This window comes from Sprattus sprattus (genome assembly GCF_963457725.1).
Source record: "Sprattus sprattus genome assembly, chromosome: 10".
Taxonomy (NCBI): Eukaryota; Metazoa; Chordata; class Actinopteri; order Clupeiformes; family Clupeidae; genus Sprattus; species Sprattus sprattus.
In genome coordinates this window covers 15,237,867-15,253,402 of record NC_137908.1, presented here as the reverse complement: position 1 = coordinate 15,253,402, position 15,536 = coordinate 15,237,867, and the positions used below count along the sequence as shown (strand labels likewise).

At 43.2% G+C, this 15,536-nt stretch overlaps 1 protein-coding gene across 1 annotated transcript; it reads left to right on the top strand.

Moving 5' to 3' along the window:
• Nucleotides 1-8,909, top strand: etnk2 (ethanolamine kinase 2; the record flags this gene model as incomplete). Its single annotated transcript, XM_080845435.1, has 8 exons — nt 1-147; nt 2,735-2,994; nt 3,594-3,734; nt 6,728-6,870; nt 7,162-7,245; nt 7,433-7,593; nt 7,872-7,945; nt 8,837-8,909. 8 exons carry the CDS (start codon nt 1-3, stop codon nt 8,907-8,909), a joined length of 1,083 nt encoding a protein of 360 aa, XP_080701561.1.
• Nucleotides 8,910-15,536: the final 6,627 nt, after the last annotated feature.

Here is a 15,536-nt window from a genome sequence, read left to right as displayed (position 1 = left end):
ATGGAGACGGAAATACACGTGCCTGTTGGGTCACCGGCAATAAGAAAATATCCAATATTTGTCGACGAACATAATGTTATCGGTGGGGCCATGAAGTTAATAAAAGAACTACGACCAGCGTGGGACATAAAGCTCGTAAAGACCAAGGTAAGTTTGACGTTTTCTGTAACGATGTGGGTTAGCGGCTAGCTGACGTTAGCTGGATAGCTAAGTTGTGTTGCAAATAGTGTCTGGCTGAGTCGTTTGACGTTATTTTTTAAGTAGCCAGTTCACCTTCGCAATCTAACGAATTTACGCATCTCAGTCTGCTACGTTAGAAAACTACAATGGCTCGACCTGACGGTTTTCTTGTGTTAGCCGGTAACACTGGGTGTGTAAGTCTCGACTTCGTCATTTAAGGAAGCTAGCAGCTCATTTGTTATCTCGAACTAAGACAGGTTAGCTAGGAAGAGACACCCTTCATCACCAGCTGGAAAAGATCATATGAGACGTCAGCACTGAGGAACTTAAAGCAGTTGCACCCAAGCCAATGTTATCGTCATTTAACGTTAAGTTGGTCCTCTGAAAGGGTACATGCATTAGTCAGCCAATTAGCTTGCAGCTACCCACAAGTCTTATTGACAATACATTTCTTTCCAGACTCTAGTAGACTTTACGATGCTTAGACATATCACTAACAAACTGGTCGGGAGTAGGATGGGCTGTACGGTTAGTTGATGCTGTAGAGTAACACTGACTAAGCTTATGGTTGATTAAATAATTTGTTGTTGTGTCTAAGTCATCCTCAATATGGATGTATTAGAGAAGGTTAAGCCTTTCGTTTCAACATGACAAATAGGAAAAGTAAAGCATGCGAACCTACAAGTAAATAGCTTCGTCAACTCAAGGCAAAGAACATATGTATACTGGGGCTACGTTTTAAATGTTTTAACATTTAACTGATGCGTTTAAGAGAATATGCTAGTTATCCTGTTGCTATGTACTGACTCGTATAACCTTGATGTTAAACATCAAGTGAGCTTTTCTTGCATCATGAATTAAATTATTACTTTGCCTATGAGTTACCTTGTACACAACGCACGATGTTGATGCTCATAAAACACGCCCATTTCCATCTAAGCCGAAGTAGTAACCTTCTAAGGAACACATTGAATATCAGCTCAAAGTATAACAACTAAAAACAGTAGAGCCAGTTTTGAGTGTTAGATGTGTGTTGCTTTCACTAGGGTGTTTTCACTTCATTAAGATGTCCTACTGCTCACCTCAAACCACCCCTCCCTGAACTGATGGACAGTCTTGGATATCCTCCAAAACTCTTAATTCTAATAAAGAGTGAAAATGTTAAGTTTTTAAGGGCTGAGGTAGATGGATTCTGACAGAGGCACATCTGAAGGGGCATATCCAGGCCCATATTAAGGGGACAGGCCCATATAAAGACTGGGTATAAGCCTATGCATTTGGGGGGTGTGGGCTGGGTGTGTGTGAGTGGGTGGGGCAGTGGACAGGGTTACAGTAGTGTATGCATTGTTTTGGTGCTTTTTTGGGTGCTCAGCAGTGGTGTTTACCATCAGGGGCGGCGTGTGGTCCAGGACCCCTGATCCCCCTCGTGTCTGGCAGGGCTGTTCATGTTTACAACTGGTTGGAATGCAGTGCTGTCATTGTGCTATGGGTTTAGGCCTGGAGCTCGGCGTCATCGTGCGAATAGTGCCCCCGAGCCTGCTCACATAGAGAGGGATCACCCGTCATTAGATTATTGGGTCAGATAACTGTGAGGCTGAAGACCACCACATTCCAGGCCGATTAATGCAGAATGGGGCGCCGGTGGTGGGAGGGCGGTTGAGTTGTTTACAAAAACCACCTGAGCCACCTGGACAGAACAGTCAAGAGCAAAAAGGCGATTTACAGTCTCTGTTTAGGTTTGTTTCTTTCCATGCCAGTGGAAAAGTTCCATTACGGATCTGTTGGTTCTATACAGTACATGAAATAAAAGCAACCATAGGATACGTGGTTCTTACCAGACCAGTTGTCCGTCAGTCTCCTGCTTAGCGCTGTCATCAGGTGATGTTAGAATGCAGTAATTTCTGAAGAATTACTTAAGAAGAAGACCTACATCTCATAGAATAGATAGATAGAAAAGCCTTAGAGCTCTATGTATGGGGCCCACCAGTGTCTTGCCCCTGATTGTGCCCTGTAGTGGCATCTCGCAATGAAACCATTCCAGGAATGGCAGTAATGCATGGTAGGTGGGTGGGGGGTCATGTACATTGTGTTCAGCTTCTGAGTTCTAGCCCAATCACAACTGAATGGAGTTGGTCTCTCTAATTCATGAAATTCATGTGACTCATGTGAACCATATTGTAGGCCAGACACATACCACTGGGTTTGAATATCTGAGGCTCAGCCTGCTAAATCATTGGTGGTGAAGTCATACTTTAATAGATAAGATCTCACGTGAATGTTGTCATAGTAGGGACACTTTTCGTCACTGTCCAAAGTCCACCAGGCTGATGGGTCACCTGGGTTTAATAAACAGTCTATGGTGTACTGTATTGTCAGATTATCTTGAGTCAGCAACCTTTATTTTTTATGTTGCTCAGACAACATCAGCCTAATGCTTTGTTTATCAAACAGCAGTCATTCCAGTACAACCACCTCAAATGTCAGCCTATAACACTGATCTGCCCATAGTCATCTTTGTCCCTGTAGCCTGAATACCCACCTCCTTGTGCTCCAGCCTTTCACAGACGGCACAACCAACAAGCTTGTGGGCTGTTACATCGAGGAGGATCCAGAGGACGTGGTACTGGTGCGGGTCTATGGCAACCGCACAGAGCTAATTGTGGACCGGGACAACGAGCTGAGAAGCTTCCAGGTCCTCCACGCCAACGGCTGCGCCCCGCGGCTCTACTGCTCCTTCCAGAACGGCATCTGCTACGAATTCATGCAGGGTGACGCCCTGGGCACACAGGACGTCCGTGACCCCGTGCTGCGAAGGTAAACCAGTGCTCTTTCAGAAGGAACTGGTTCCTATTATCCTCTCCCAACCCACTCGGGCGAAGCTGAGAAGAGGTGGTTTAAGTAATAAAGCATGCTTCGCTAGCCCACTTGGTGAATAAGTGCACACATAACATCAACCCACAAAGCAAATGCTACAGGTGGTGACTAAGATTTGAGAAACTTAGCATCCAGTATTGTAACAGAGACTAGACAAGTACAAAAATGTACCAGTCACTTAAAAGTGCTAACTGTGCCTGCATTTTCAGTATTTAGATTTTGAAAGATACTAGTTTTCAACTAAAACTCCTGACTGCTGCTTTAAATACACAGTGGTGTGCATGACAGAGAAAGAACATTAGTGTTATTATTCAACATATTGAACATGTTTATCTGTTGACAAGAAGATCCTTGAGAGTGAAGCACATGACTTGTATCATGTTATCGCTCTGCTCTCTTAGTTAGACTAGGCAAACACTTTTCGGCAGTTGATGGTTTATTGGATACTATAACATAATGTAGTAACCATATACTGACCGTAGATGTCATTCTTTTGTCCACCCTGTGTTGATGTGTGACGATTTTCTTGTATTGACCAGACTTATAGCCAGAGAGATGGCACGCATCCATGCCATCCACGCCCACAACGGTTGCATCCCTAAACCCAACCTGTGGATCAAGATGCGCAAGTACTTCTCCCTAGTGGCCACAGAATTCACCGCACAGGCTTCCAACAGCAGGTAAACCCAGGGAATTCCCTTTCCTCTCCTCTCCTCTCCTCTCCTCCGTGATGCAAAGAGTACACCCGAAATGTGTAGGAAAGACTAGCCAAGTGTCTCCAGTTCATGGTACAGTATTAGTCAAGAAATATTATTCAGCTAAAGTCAGCAGTCTATGGTCAGATACATACATAAAGAATCTTCAGAGGATCCAACCGTTTGAATATTAAATGTTAGTGAAGCAAATGACGGTAGACAAAAGGCTTCAATATTGGTGAGCTAATGACCAGTAGTGTGTGTTGCAGCTCTAAGGGTTTCCTGCCTGAAATGTCATTCTTGGGTTATGAATGAAAAACTGAGGGGGAAAAACTGTGAGGAATTTAGCTCAGACACATATCTTTTTTTAATCCCTGTATCCTGGATTATTTATGCTCAGTTGAGTGGAAATAATCATCCCCTTAGTTGCCACTGGGTTAAGCACGTATAATAAGGCTTTTACATAAGCACAGCCATACCAATGCTGGGGTCCGGAAGTGCTGGAGGCTTCCAAAGGACAGTGGAACAGTGGGCAGATGTTTGCATTCTGCCACCTATCTGCAAGGCTACGTTTGGCACCCAAGCAACCCATTATCTCACCAGCTCACCAAAACTCAGTATCGTCTTAGATTCTCGGTACAAGTGGCCTTGACCAGAAAACCAAACAGCTGTAAAACCCCTGAAAGTAGTGTTGATCTTGTTTTTTCTCGTTTAAACCATGCAGCGACTCTGCCCATTACTGCTCACCTTTCATTTGACGATAGACTTCCTTAATGTGCCAATTGCTTGAGCATTCCTGAATCCATCCATACACAAAACAACTTTCTATTCACACTGACTGAAAAGGCTTGACATTAAAAGGGTTTTGTGTAATTGTGCTCAGGTTGAGATCAATGGCCGTTGTGGTCTTACTTTTTTTTGTCAGAGAAGGCTCTAGTCTTAAACAGAGCACAGTCTGTCACTCTTTTCCTTCAGTCTTACTCCTGGTCGGCTCCAAGCAAATCGGCAGATAGGTGAGGACACAAGGGCTCACCAGACGCCAAGATTAACCGGTAAGCCACTCGCATCCAGAGAGAGTGGTCACCAGAGTGGCGTCTTGATTGGCTGAGCTGGGTCATGGGAATAAACCTCTTCTCCCTTTCAGCTAATTGGAAGTCTCTTCCATATGTCTTGTCTCATGTTTAGACACCGACCATGTTGCCCACCTCAGCTGATTTGATTGACTAAGACAGTAGTTTATTTTTTATTGTTTTATACAAACATTTATGTCTTTGCATGACGAGTGTCTGAGACTTGCCCATCTTAATGACTAGTTGTAAAAGCAGATCCTGAAAGACAAGAATTCCCTCAAGCATGTAGTAATGCATATGGCTCACATGAACTGAGTATAAACAATAGACACAGTCCCAAGCACTTTTATTTTATTTTATTTTTTATTTTTTTTATTTAAATACAAACATTCTTTGCATGAAGACTGTCTGAGACTTGCCCGTCTTAATGACTGGTTGTAAAAGCAGAACGTGAAAAATAAGAATTCAATGAGGGAATGCAGACAGCTCACATGAAGTGAGTATGAACAATAAACAAGCACTAGAACAGACTTCAAATAGTGTATGTACAGTTGGAACTCCACAGATGAATTCATTCATTGTGTGATTTTATCAGGAACTCTTACTGTGAAACATAACCCATTACCTAAACAGTCGCACCTCTCCTCCAAATACTTCCTGTCACTGTAACTATAATCTGATATCATCTGAACAACACCCCTGACCTGGTCAAGAAAACTTCAGCTCCCCTATTCTGATATTCTCTTACTCCTCATATTCTGTCTTATTCCTGCACCGCTCTATATGCCGGCTCCCATACTCACTGAACCCTTTTCTTCTGGCATCGATGCAAAGAGTCTGCCTATGACTCCTTGTTAGCTAAATATGTTTATTTAGTGCGAGCAGCTGCAACATAAGTCTGCTAGCTAACAGTACAGCACAGCAAAGTCTGCAGCCAACCTCGTAACCACTAAGTCTTTCCAGTCTGGCTCATCAACGGACATCAGAATTGCCAGAGCAGTCCATCAGCGCACCCCTTTCCCCCAAGGACCAGTAACACAGCAACAGTGCACAACTAGCTCGTATAGCATAACCATTTACATGGCTAAGCATTGGACTGCTTACATTTACATTACATTTGTCAATGTTCATTTATTTATTTGGTTTGTTCACGGAACATTACTGTTGTGATATATTCATGTTGGGTATTTGGTTTTGTCAGACCATACATCAGTTGATGTTAGTAATGCTTCACCCAAATGCAGGGTCTTGCATACAAAATAAGCTTCCTCTTTTCTAACCTGACACCGTTATCCCACTCAGATTATATACACATACTTTGAATTGGCCTTAAACAGCCACACACGTGGAGAGGAAACTCAAAGCTCCCGCTTCACACATTCCTTTGTTCCTGAAGTCACATACATGCCCACGGATCATACGGGGGATAAGTGATGTATTTACAGCCCTAGACACCAGCCAGTGCTAGTACCAATGATTTTTACTGTCTGGTGGGACGTGGGTCATGAACTGATTTTCACATGGGAATGAATAAAGCTTCTCCGGCTGTCACCACAGTCAACAGGTTTTTGCTTCAGTCGTTTTAAGTATTTGCATTTGCCCTTGTTGATACATTTGAAATGGACCATATTAATAGTGTGTTTATAAAATTATACCGATTGCATATACTTCAAATTATTGGGAGGTACATTTATAAAGTTGGTGCATGTTTGGAATATTCTCAAGACTCTCAAGTACTGTTCTGAAAGTCAAAAGCACAAAACTATGCAAACGCCATACACTATCCTGGAGGCCAGGGCGTTTGGGGGTTACACGTGATTGGGAAGCATTGGGACTGGGAAGTGCTCATGGTCACTGAGATGACTTTTTCAAATAATTGTTAATATTACCAATGGTTTATGTTCCCAGGATCCAACAGGAAGTTCCCAGCCAGGAAGTGCTCGAACAGGAAATGACCTGGATGAAGGAGCACCTGTCTCAGCTGGGCTCGCCTGTAGTGCTGTGCCACAATGATCTGCTCTGCAAAAACATCATCCACAATGACAAAGAAGGTACCGGCTCTGTGCAGTCATGTCATGTTTGAGCTGGTGTTATGATCTCAATCTGCTTGATTTCGTTTTACACCAGCGGTTCTCAACTGGTCTGGCCTTGGGACCCACAACTTCCTATGGTCATTAAGTTGTGACCCAGATTTGATGGAATTCAAACCATAAAATACACATACAAATCTAAACTTAAAAAACAATAAAGTAACCCACCAGTTGAGAGACAACTGTTTAAGACTGTAACCCCATTTAAATCAGGGAATCGTTTTCTCCTTTTCTCCTTTTCTCCTTTCTTAGGCCATGTCCGGTTCATAGATTATGAATATTCTAGTTATAATTACCAGGCCTTTGACATTGGGAACCACTTCAATGAATTTGCTGGTAAGGAATCAAATCATGTCCTTGGTCATTTTGGTATGTTAACAACATTCATTTATGATGGATGGATATGTCAGTCAAAACATGGCTTTTGTTCGTTTAAAAAGTTTTTTTTTGTGTATGGATGTCATAGTTGAATGAATAATGGATATTTCAGTGACATTTGTGTGTGTGTATGTCTGTGTGGCAGGCATGAGCGAGCCCGATTTTGGCCTGTACCCAAGCCGGGACATGCAGTTGGAATGGCTCCACACGTACTTGCAGAACTACAAGCTCTGCACCAAGAAAGGAGAGGAAGTTAGTCAGCGGGAGCTGGAGACTCTCTACGTGCAAGTCAACAAGTTTGCCTTGGTGAGCCAGCGGGAGAGAAACCCAGAGAAGACACGGGAATGCACTAAAACATACATAGACCACTGCATACAACTAAGAGTAGTCATATAGACCCTAAGTTTAGGGAAATGTTGTTACCTGTGTTCCTATTTAACACTCTGTGTAACATGTGGTGACTGTTTTAAAGGTGTATATGTCAATTGAGTACAGTACAGTATAGTTGCTTGAGCGCTCTTATGTCAATGGTGTGTGTGTGTGTGCGTGCACATTCAGGGGTAACCTGTGGCTCTCCCTGTTAGGCTTCACACTTCTTCTGGGGCTTCTGGGCGCTAATCCAGGCCAAATACTCCTCCATCGACTTCGACTTCCTTGGGTGAGTCAGTCAACATGAGCTTCACCACCTGCTGCTACCCATCTCCCCACCCCTACATCTGTACTCACTTAAAACCAGAACTCCTGCTTTCCCTTATCCTTTCGCCCTCTCCATTGCACCAACAAAAAAGATCCTGTCACTCTCACGAACACTCCATGTTGGTTCACTACACCGCTGACTAGTGGACGTGCACCTCTGCAGTCTCCCCTGTGAGAGCCTTAGGTAGTTCAGGTCCGCCTCGTTTTGTAGATGCTGTCAACAGAGTCTGATTTGAGGACGCTAATGGTAGAAACACGATCTCTGCTGAATGCATTGGAAATAACACAGCGCAAGAACGGTTTGTATTGGCCGCTGTCACCGTTTTTCAGCAAGGCCCTAGACAATAAGGTGAGCCCTCAGACGAGCCTTTGTGCAGCTGCAACAGAATAGCACTCAGCATGCCGGTGGGGTTCTTCTTCTCTTAGCCTCTGAACCAGATGAAAACCTTGGCGGGTTCATCACGGTGCTCAGTTTGCCCTTGAGTGAGTTTGTATGGCCCCTCTGTCAGTATATCGGTCTGAATGACCAAAGTATTTCCCCCTGCGTGGCCTGCAGAACATTTGACACCCTACTCCAAACTAAATCTTTGTCAGACACGAGTTTGAAAGTGTCTGTCTTTGTCACAGTGGGGCTAATGATGGTGACAAACGAGGAGTCACTACAGGTCAACAAACATAAATACTGTTTCATAAGTAAATGTGTAAATTAACTAAGTTAGTTAATCTCATTAAATAATATCTACCATCCAAAAGAGTTATCTAAAAAAAAAAAAACAGAGGCCAACCAACAAGAATTCAACGTAAACCTCCTCCACTTCCTCTTTCTTTCCATTTTTCTGTGTGTTTGTGACAGGTATGCTGTGCTCCGCTTCAATCAGTACTTCAAGACCAAGCCAGCAGTCATGGCCCTGACCATCCCTGAGTGAGCTTGGCCAGGGGCGCAGAAGGGAAGGGGCTGGCTCTAGAACGGACATCAAACAACCAGACCATGCGATGTTCCTGGGGGTGTTGTGGGGTTAAGGGGTGGCTTGGAAGGGGGGTTGCAGGCAAAGCGAAATGGTCTGGTTGACACCGTGTCTCATGCTCCATCCTGCAGCCTAGCATCAGTAACATGTCAAATGCAAATTCCTTTCCTTTTTTTCCTTTATGTCTAACTTCTTTCAGACCTTTTTCACTTACTTTCGCCAGTCTCCCTATAATCCCATGTTCTGACTGACCCAGAACCGGACAGAGTTCGCCAGAGTGTGTATTTGCGCACAAGTTATATGTTTGTGTATGAGTGGGTATGCATGTGTGTTGTATAAAGTGGACCATTCCTAATTATTTATTTATAACAAGTGACTGAGCCCAATCACACTCACACACACCCCTACACTGGGCAGTCCCACCAGGGCTTGTGTGAGCCTCCAGGTTTCTTAGCAGCTGTGTCCGCAGCTCTCAGGAACCGCGTGCCGTGACTCTTTGCGGTGGTGAGATGAGTTGGCCGGCGTGGTAAGGCTGTTTGCTGTGGAGCTCGTGTCATGGAGGTTATTGGTGGGAGTTTTCATCAACCCACAGATTCTCTGGTGGAGTTAGAAGGAATATTAACAACAACAAATACTTTTAAGCTTGCTTGCTCTGCTCCAGCATGTTTTGCTTTTTTTTAAATATATTTTAGCAATTCATTTATGGGTAGTTTTTTGCCTTTAATTCCAATTCCTTTCATTTAATTCCAGTGATCCCAGGGATGGTACTCTTGCAAACAAGTTTGCATTCTCAGTACTGATCCTGTGCACGGTTAATACTGCAGCTCGTTTCGGTTGCGGCACATCTCTCAGTTTGTCCTGCTACTCTTCTAGAACATTCCCTGACCAGTGAGCAGTGAGGATATCTCTGTTGACCTCTAACAGGAGACAATGCTTCCACATCCTCGGCTTTTATGGTTATCACCCGGCCAGGCTGTGTTTAATTTTCCACTCATCACGAGGGGCCCCCAAGCATAATCTCCTCCTCCTGCCCTCGGTCAACCTCTCTCCTCTCTCTGCCCTCCTTCCTCTCATGGCCTCTCCTCCGTTCCCTGGGAGATTCCTAGGGATTTGGACGGGTGCCGGTCAGAACCTGTTTCTTGCTCAGATCCCTCTCCCAGCGACCTTGTTGAAAAGAAACAACCAAAACGGTTATGTAACCATCTCGCGTAATTGATACCTGAAGTTCAGGCTCAGAAATTGAAGCAGTTGCCTCAGCTTTAGATTGTATGTCTCTACTGTAGAGATCAGTTGGTGTTTTCTATGAGAACAAGCAGTATGTATGAACAGCTCTGTTGGATGAGATGGTAGCAGAGCGGTAAAGGCCCCAGGAGGACTCGTCGCAAGCAGCAGTCCGGTTTTGTTAGGATTCGAACACACAAACATACACATTTTCGAAATACACATTCTGTGATTGAAAAGGCAAATCAAATCTGGCCTCTTAAGTTTGATGGCCTATAATATTAAGTTGGACTGTGTACAAATGTACCATAGTATTCCTGCACAGCAAGGTACACCACAAAACTCTTGGCACACATTATTTATTGATGACTGCAAAAGTTTGACTTTTGATCTTATAGCCATTAAATGTTCACAGACTCAAGCTGAAAATCTCACCAGCCCATTTCACAGACCAATTTGAGTACCGTCTCATTTGTCTCTCTTTCTGACAGACTCTACCTTTGTTTACCTCAGTCTTTATGTTTATCAGGCTGAATGGGTTTTGCATTTGCCAAAGTTACCTCACTGACTTTACCACTCGCTCTCCCCTCTTCAGATACTCTGCAGTGGCCTTTAGCTTCTTTGCCATTCATACAGATAGTTGTACAGAATTCTGTCTGATTGTGGATGTTTATTTGTCTATTGCATTTCTCTTATTCCTTGGATGTTACATTCCTGTTTGTAATCCAAAAAATCCTGAATCTGTTGGGTGAATCTCCCTCGACAAACTGCAAGTTTGCAGATAGACTTCCAATCACTGGTTAAGTTTTCCCTCTAAGTGTCAATGGCATTCCATGATTAACCTGCTCCAGCCTCAATAGCCCCAAAGCACAATTCCATGGGTGCAGGTCACAACCCAAAAGCTTGCCTGATGGCTCATAGTCTGGGGGCTGCGTGTAAAAACTTCATGACGGCAGGTGAATTATTTAGTACCTGAAGCTGCAGGTGTTCATAGCAGAGGAGAGTCTCTCCGACGGTAGCGTGAATAATTGAGAGGCTCCCGTGCTGCGTTTCCGTGAGTCACTCCCAGGGCATGTAACCACAAACTCTTGCAACGGTCATGAATCCGTTCTCTCCTTAAGTGGACGAGGGAAAAACTCAGCAGGATGCAGCCATGCTATTGGCTTTCCAGGGTTTTACACCCTAAATCTGAAAATGAAGAACGCATGAGGAGGAGTATGGAGGAGATTGTTGATGTATGGATAGCTTTTACCCAGTAGCGGTGGTTAGCAGGTGGGATAGAACAAGAGTGGGTGATCCATTTACCAAAGGTTATAGTTTGTCTAGTAGTGTATGTTTCACCTCTAGCAGGTCTTCGCCAAATTGGCCATGTTAGTCAAGTCTGACCCATGCCCAAGCTTCAATAGGTAGGCTCTGTTTCTGTGCATTATCTCTCCAAACCTTGCATTGGTGAGGGGAGAAAAAAACAAAAAACACTAATTGACTGCTCCTCATACCACCACTTTAACAATGTACATCACACTCCCATGGGTTAGAATCCCCTCAAAGGCCAGTTGAGAGTAACTTTCGCAGAACACTTAGTAAATCCTGTTGTTGCTCATAACAAACATCAGATATGCCTTACGTGTGTGTTGGGTTTCTTTTTCAGTAGGATACCTCTAAATGAAACCCCTCAGGACTCTGGTGATGATTAAGGAGTGTCGGAGGGGCAGGGTCTGTGTGGGTGCTTCAGTACATTGGCTTAACACGCCACTCCATGAAGGTGGTGCGCCTGCTTTGAGTGAAGGAGTAGATATACAAATCATTTTATTTAAAATATGCTTTGATATGTACCTATTTTGATATGTAATATTTATGTGAAGGCACTTGAATTATGGGGATATTTATTATTGCTGTTTAATCCATGACAGTCTTGTTACATGAACTAGAATATCATAACATGTTTGCAGTGCTTATCGGTAAAAAAAAAAAAAAAAAAAAATCATTTTGATTTGAGAAGTGATGCTAATCCACAATGGCTCCCTTACTCTGACTACAGTGCATTTCCAGTAGGATCCCTGTAGTGAATGTACTGTTCTGGGGGGGCACATTAACTGATAACTTGCTTTTCTCTGCCAGGATTTCTTTGTGTGTGTGTGTGTCTGAGTGTCTGTGTGTGTGTGTGTGTGTGTGTGTGTGTGTGTGTGTGTGTTGTAAGTTCTCTTATTTTTTTCTCTCGCTCTTTTTTAACATGGTTTGAATCTGCTATAAAGCCCATTTCAGAGTAGGATGCCGACACTGATGTAGTGGCAGCGTGTTTCCATTAGAGGGAGCTGTTTAACTCGCAATCTGCTGATCAGGGGTTAGCAGTGTCCAGGCTCTCCCCAGTCAGTCTGACAGGCCTTCATTTCAAGGAGCCTGTGGAGAAGGAAGTGGATAAAGAGAGAAGGGGAGGGTACAGGGAGATCTATACTGTAATAAATACTGTGAAAAGATGTGACTGTACAATGATCCTTCTCACTTCAAGTGCTTGGGAGAGTAACTTAACGTGTCAATAAATACATTAAAATCATCTGAACCAATCCAGTGGTCTTGTTTTATTTGATTGAAGAGTAATTACACTAATTAAAATGATAGAGACTTTGAGATCTCTTTAATGCGGCCAGAAATGGGGAAATTCTAACTATTATTAGCATGATGTAATAGTACTTGCCCACATATTCTTCCATCTCATAATATGGGTTAATGCAGTCAAAATGTGAGGGGCCAAACTTGTTGATGGCACTTACATTTGCTATATGTTGCCACCCAGATCCGGCAATAGGAAATGCATTTGCTTTATTTAGCCACACAAGAAGCCTAAAAAGGAGGATTCATGGAACAAGGGATTTGTTCACCCATTTTGGTGAGACTAAAACTAAGACATTTTACCATCATTCAGATTCTCTTAACACACCAGCTTCCGCAAACACCCTGGTTTCCTCCTGGAGTTTCCTGCTGTCGCCTTCTCTGCTGCCCGGAAACCCCAGCTGTGGGAAGACCTCTATCGAGGATATCCTGCACTACACACACATACACACAAAACATCCTATGTTCACTCACACAGAGACGTTGGATGTCTGTCTTATGGCTACTTTGTTTTACTGCAAGCTTGAAAGGCCAAGTGTGTCCATGCTCCCGTCTTTGGAACCTCGTATCAGTGTGTTCATTGCATAGTGGTGCGTATTGATAATATAGTGATAAAAGGCAAAAATCATTTTTATCAATACTGAAAATATTGCTTTTATAAACATTTTGTTTTTTTTCGCCCTAGTGCTTATGCTGATGGGCCAGCTCAAATTCTGACAAGCATGCTTACTTCCGATGGTGCCTTAAAAGGCAAGTTGGCAAGTTCTGACTTGAGCATAGCCTTACCCACAGGCCAAGGACTATAGACAGCAATACAGAAGCCTATTTCAGACAATAAGGGCTAGTGAACCTACACAAGTGGGCCGTCTTAAGACAAGTGTAGCGTGGCGCCATGGGCTAGGCTACAGGGCACTTAGACCCAGAAAGACCTTAATCAAATCAGATTGCCGCTCATTCATTAAGTGAGTACCCAGTGGGCCTACCCCTAGAGCTGAAGCATGGTATGAGATACATTATTATCTATAATTTCAGAGTCTTGATGTACATTATGGGGGATACAGTAAATGTACCTACCTCGACCTACTCAACTCAAAAGCTATCTGTAGGGTTGACCACTAGTTTCATGCTGAGTGTATGGGTGGGAGCATGTGGAAACAGTGAAAGTGAATACATTATTTGTCCTCAGTCTTACCTTATGATACTCTGTCATTTTATGAAATAAATCTTGTGATACATTTGGACAACTGAGAGTGTAAGAACTATAGGGACCCATTGTTGATTTGAAATCATTAAGTGCATATCTATTTCCAAGCACGTTAGTCTCACTTTCTGCTGGCCTAAGTGGTTGATAGGCTGTTATATTATGCAAAGTCTTACCGGCATGATATGATTCTTTTGTAATCCGCAACTCACAAGGTAGTGCATGTCAATGAACTTTATCAACTAGTTGAATCAAGGAAGCACTAATGTCATCATCAACCTACCTAAAAGTCGGACGCAAAATCAGAAGGACTTTGCTCAGGCCAGCATGTGCTTTTCACAAGTTCACACAGGAAGGGGAAGAGACAACAAATGGAGCACATCAGGTTTTTTTTATTTCTATTATAATATTTCAAAAACAAACCACAAACCTCTGAGAGAGAAAAAATAACAGAAAAAAAATGTACAACCTTTAAATTACAGCTTTATAAACAAAATAATGTCTGTTATATACAACAGGTGCTACAACAGCGATAAGGACTTGGGGTTTAACTTTACCAGATCTTACACATAAAAAAAATGACTTCATATAACTCCCTACTCAAGTACAGCAACTTTATGAAGTGCCAACACATATATTCCTCTTCAGATGCCTGAATTCCTAAATTCTGATGCTTTTTTTATGTTCTCAATTAAACTCTGCAAACAATTTCTGTACTAGGTGTTATTTCATATATAACTGCAGCATTTACAGTCACCATTTTATACATTTGACTCACAATGTTGGGAGGGAGGGTGGGTGAGGGGTGTAACGAGGAAGATAAACTAATTGAAAACAAAACACACACATACACGTACACCAATGGGTCTAACCAGAGCTCTCGCCCCTCCTCTCTGACTCAGACACAGCATAGCATAAACTCATCAAGTGCAGCGTCCTCCTCGCAGGAAGTCTCCTGGCCCCCACTCTACATGTCAGCAGACTCCCCTCGATCAAATCAGTGCAAAAAAAGAAAAAAACTACTTCTGCGCGCTATACTGCAGCGTTTCAGGTCCACACTGGGCACACAAGCACCACACATGGAAGAGCTCTCAAATACAGCTAAAATTACGGGCCAGTCCAGTAAACGACTGCTTGCTGATCAGCTTGTGGATCAACGCTACCTCTCCGTGAGGTGAGGAAGGGGTGGGTCCCACTGATCTCAAATCAGCAGAAGTTTGGCAACGGCATAGAGATAGAAGAGCCGTTCCCGAAAAGATAAGACTCCAGCTGAAAAGCATAGAATTCCAGCCATTTTGACCCTCAGGCAACATTCCCAGGACTAATCCTGGACTAACTCTTTAAAAATACTTACAAACTAGGCTTAAACCAGACCCCAACGGACATTCCTCCAAATGAATGATGACTCTTTTCTGCCTTTTAGCTCTGCAACACAGACTCAATCGTCCCACATAGAGATGAAGGTATTCTACCACAAAAGTGGTAGATTCTCTGTACTTTCCAAACAATGCATACATAAAAACAAACAAAAAACACACCATGATCAAACATTCAAGTTA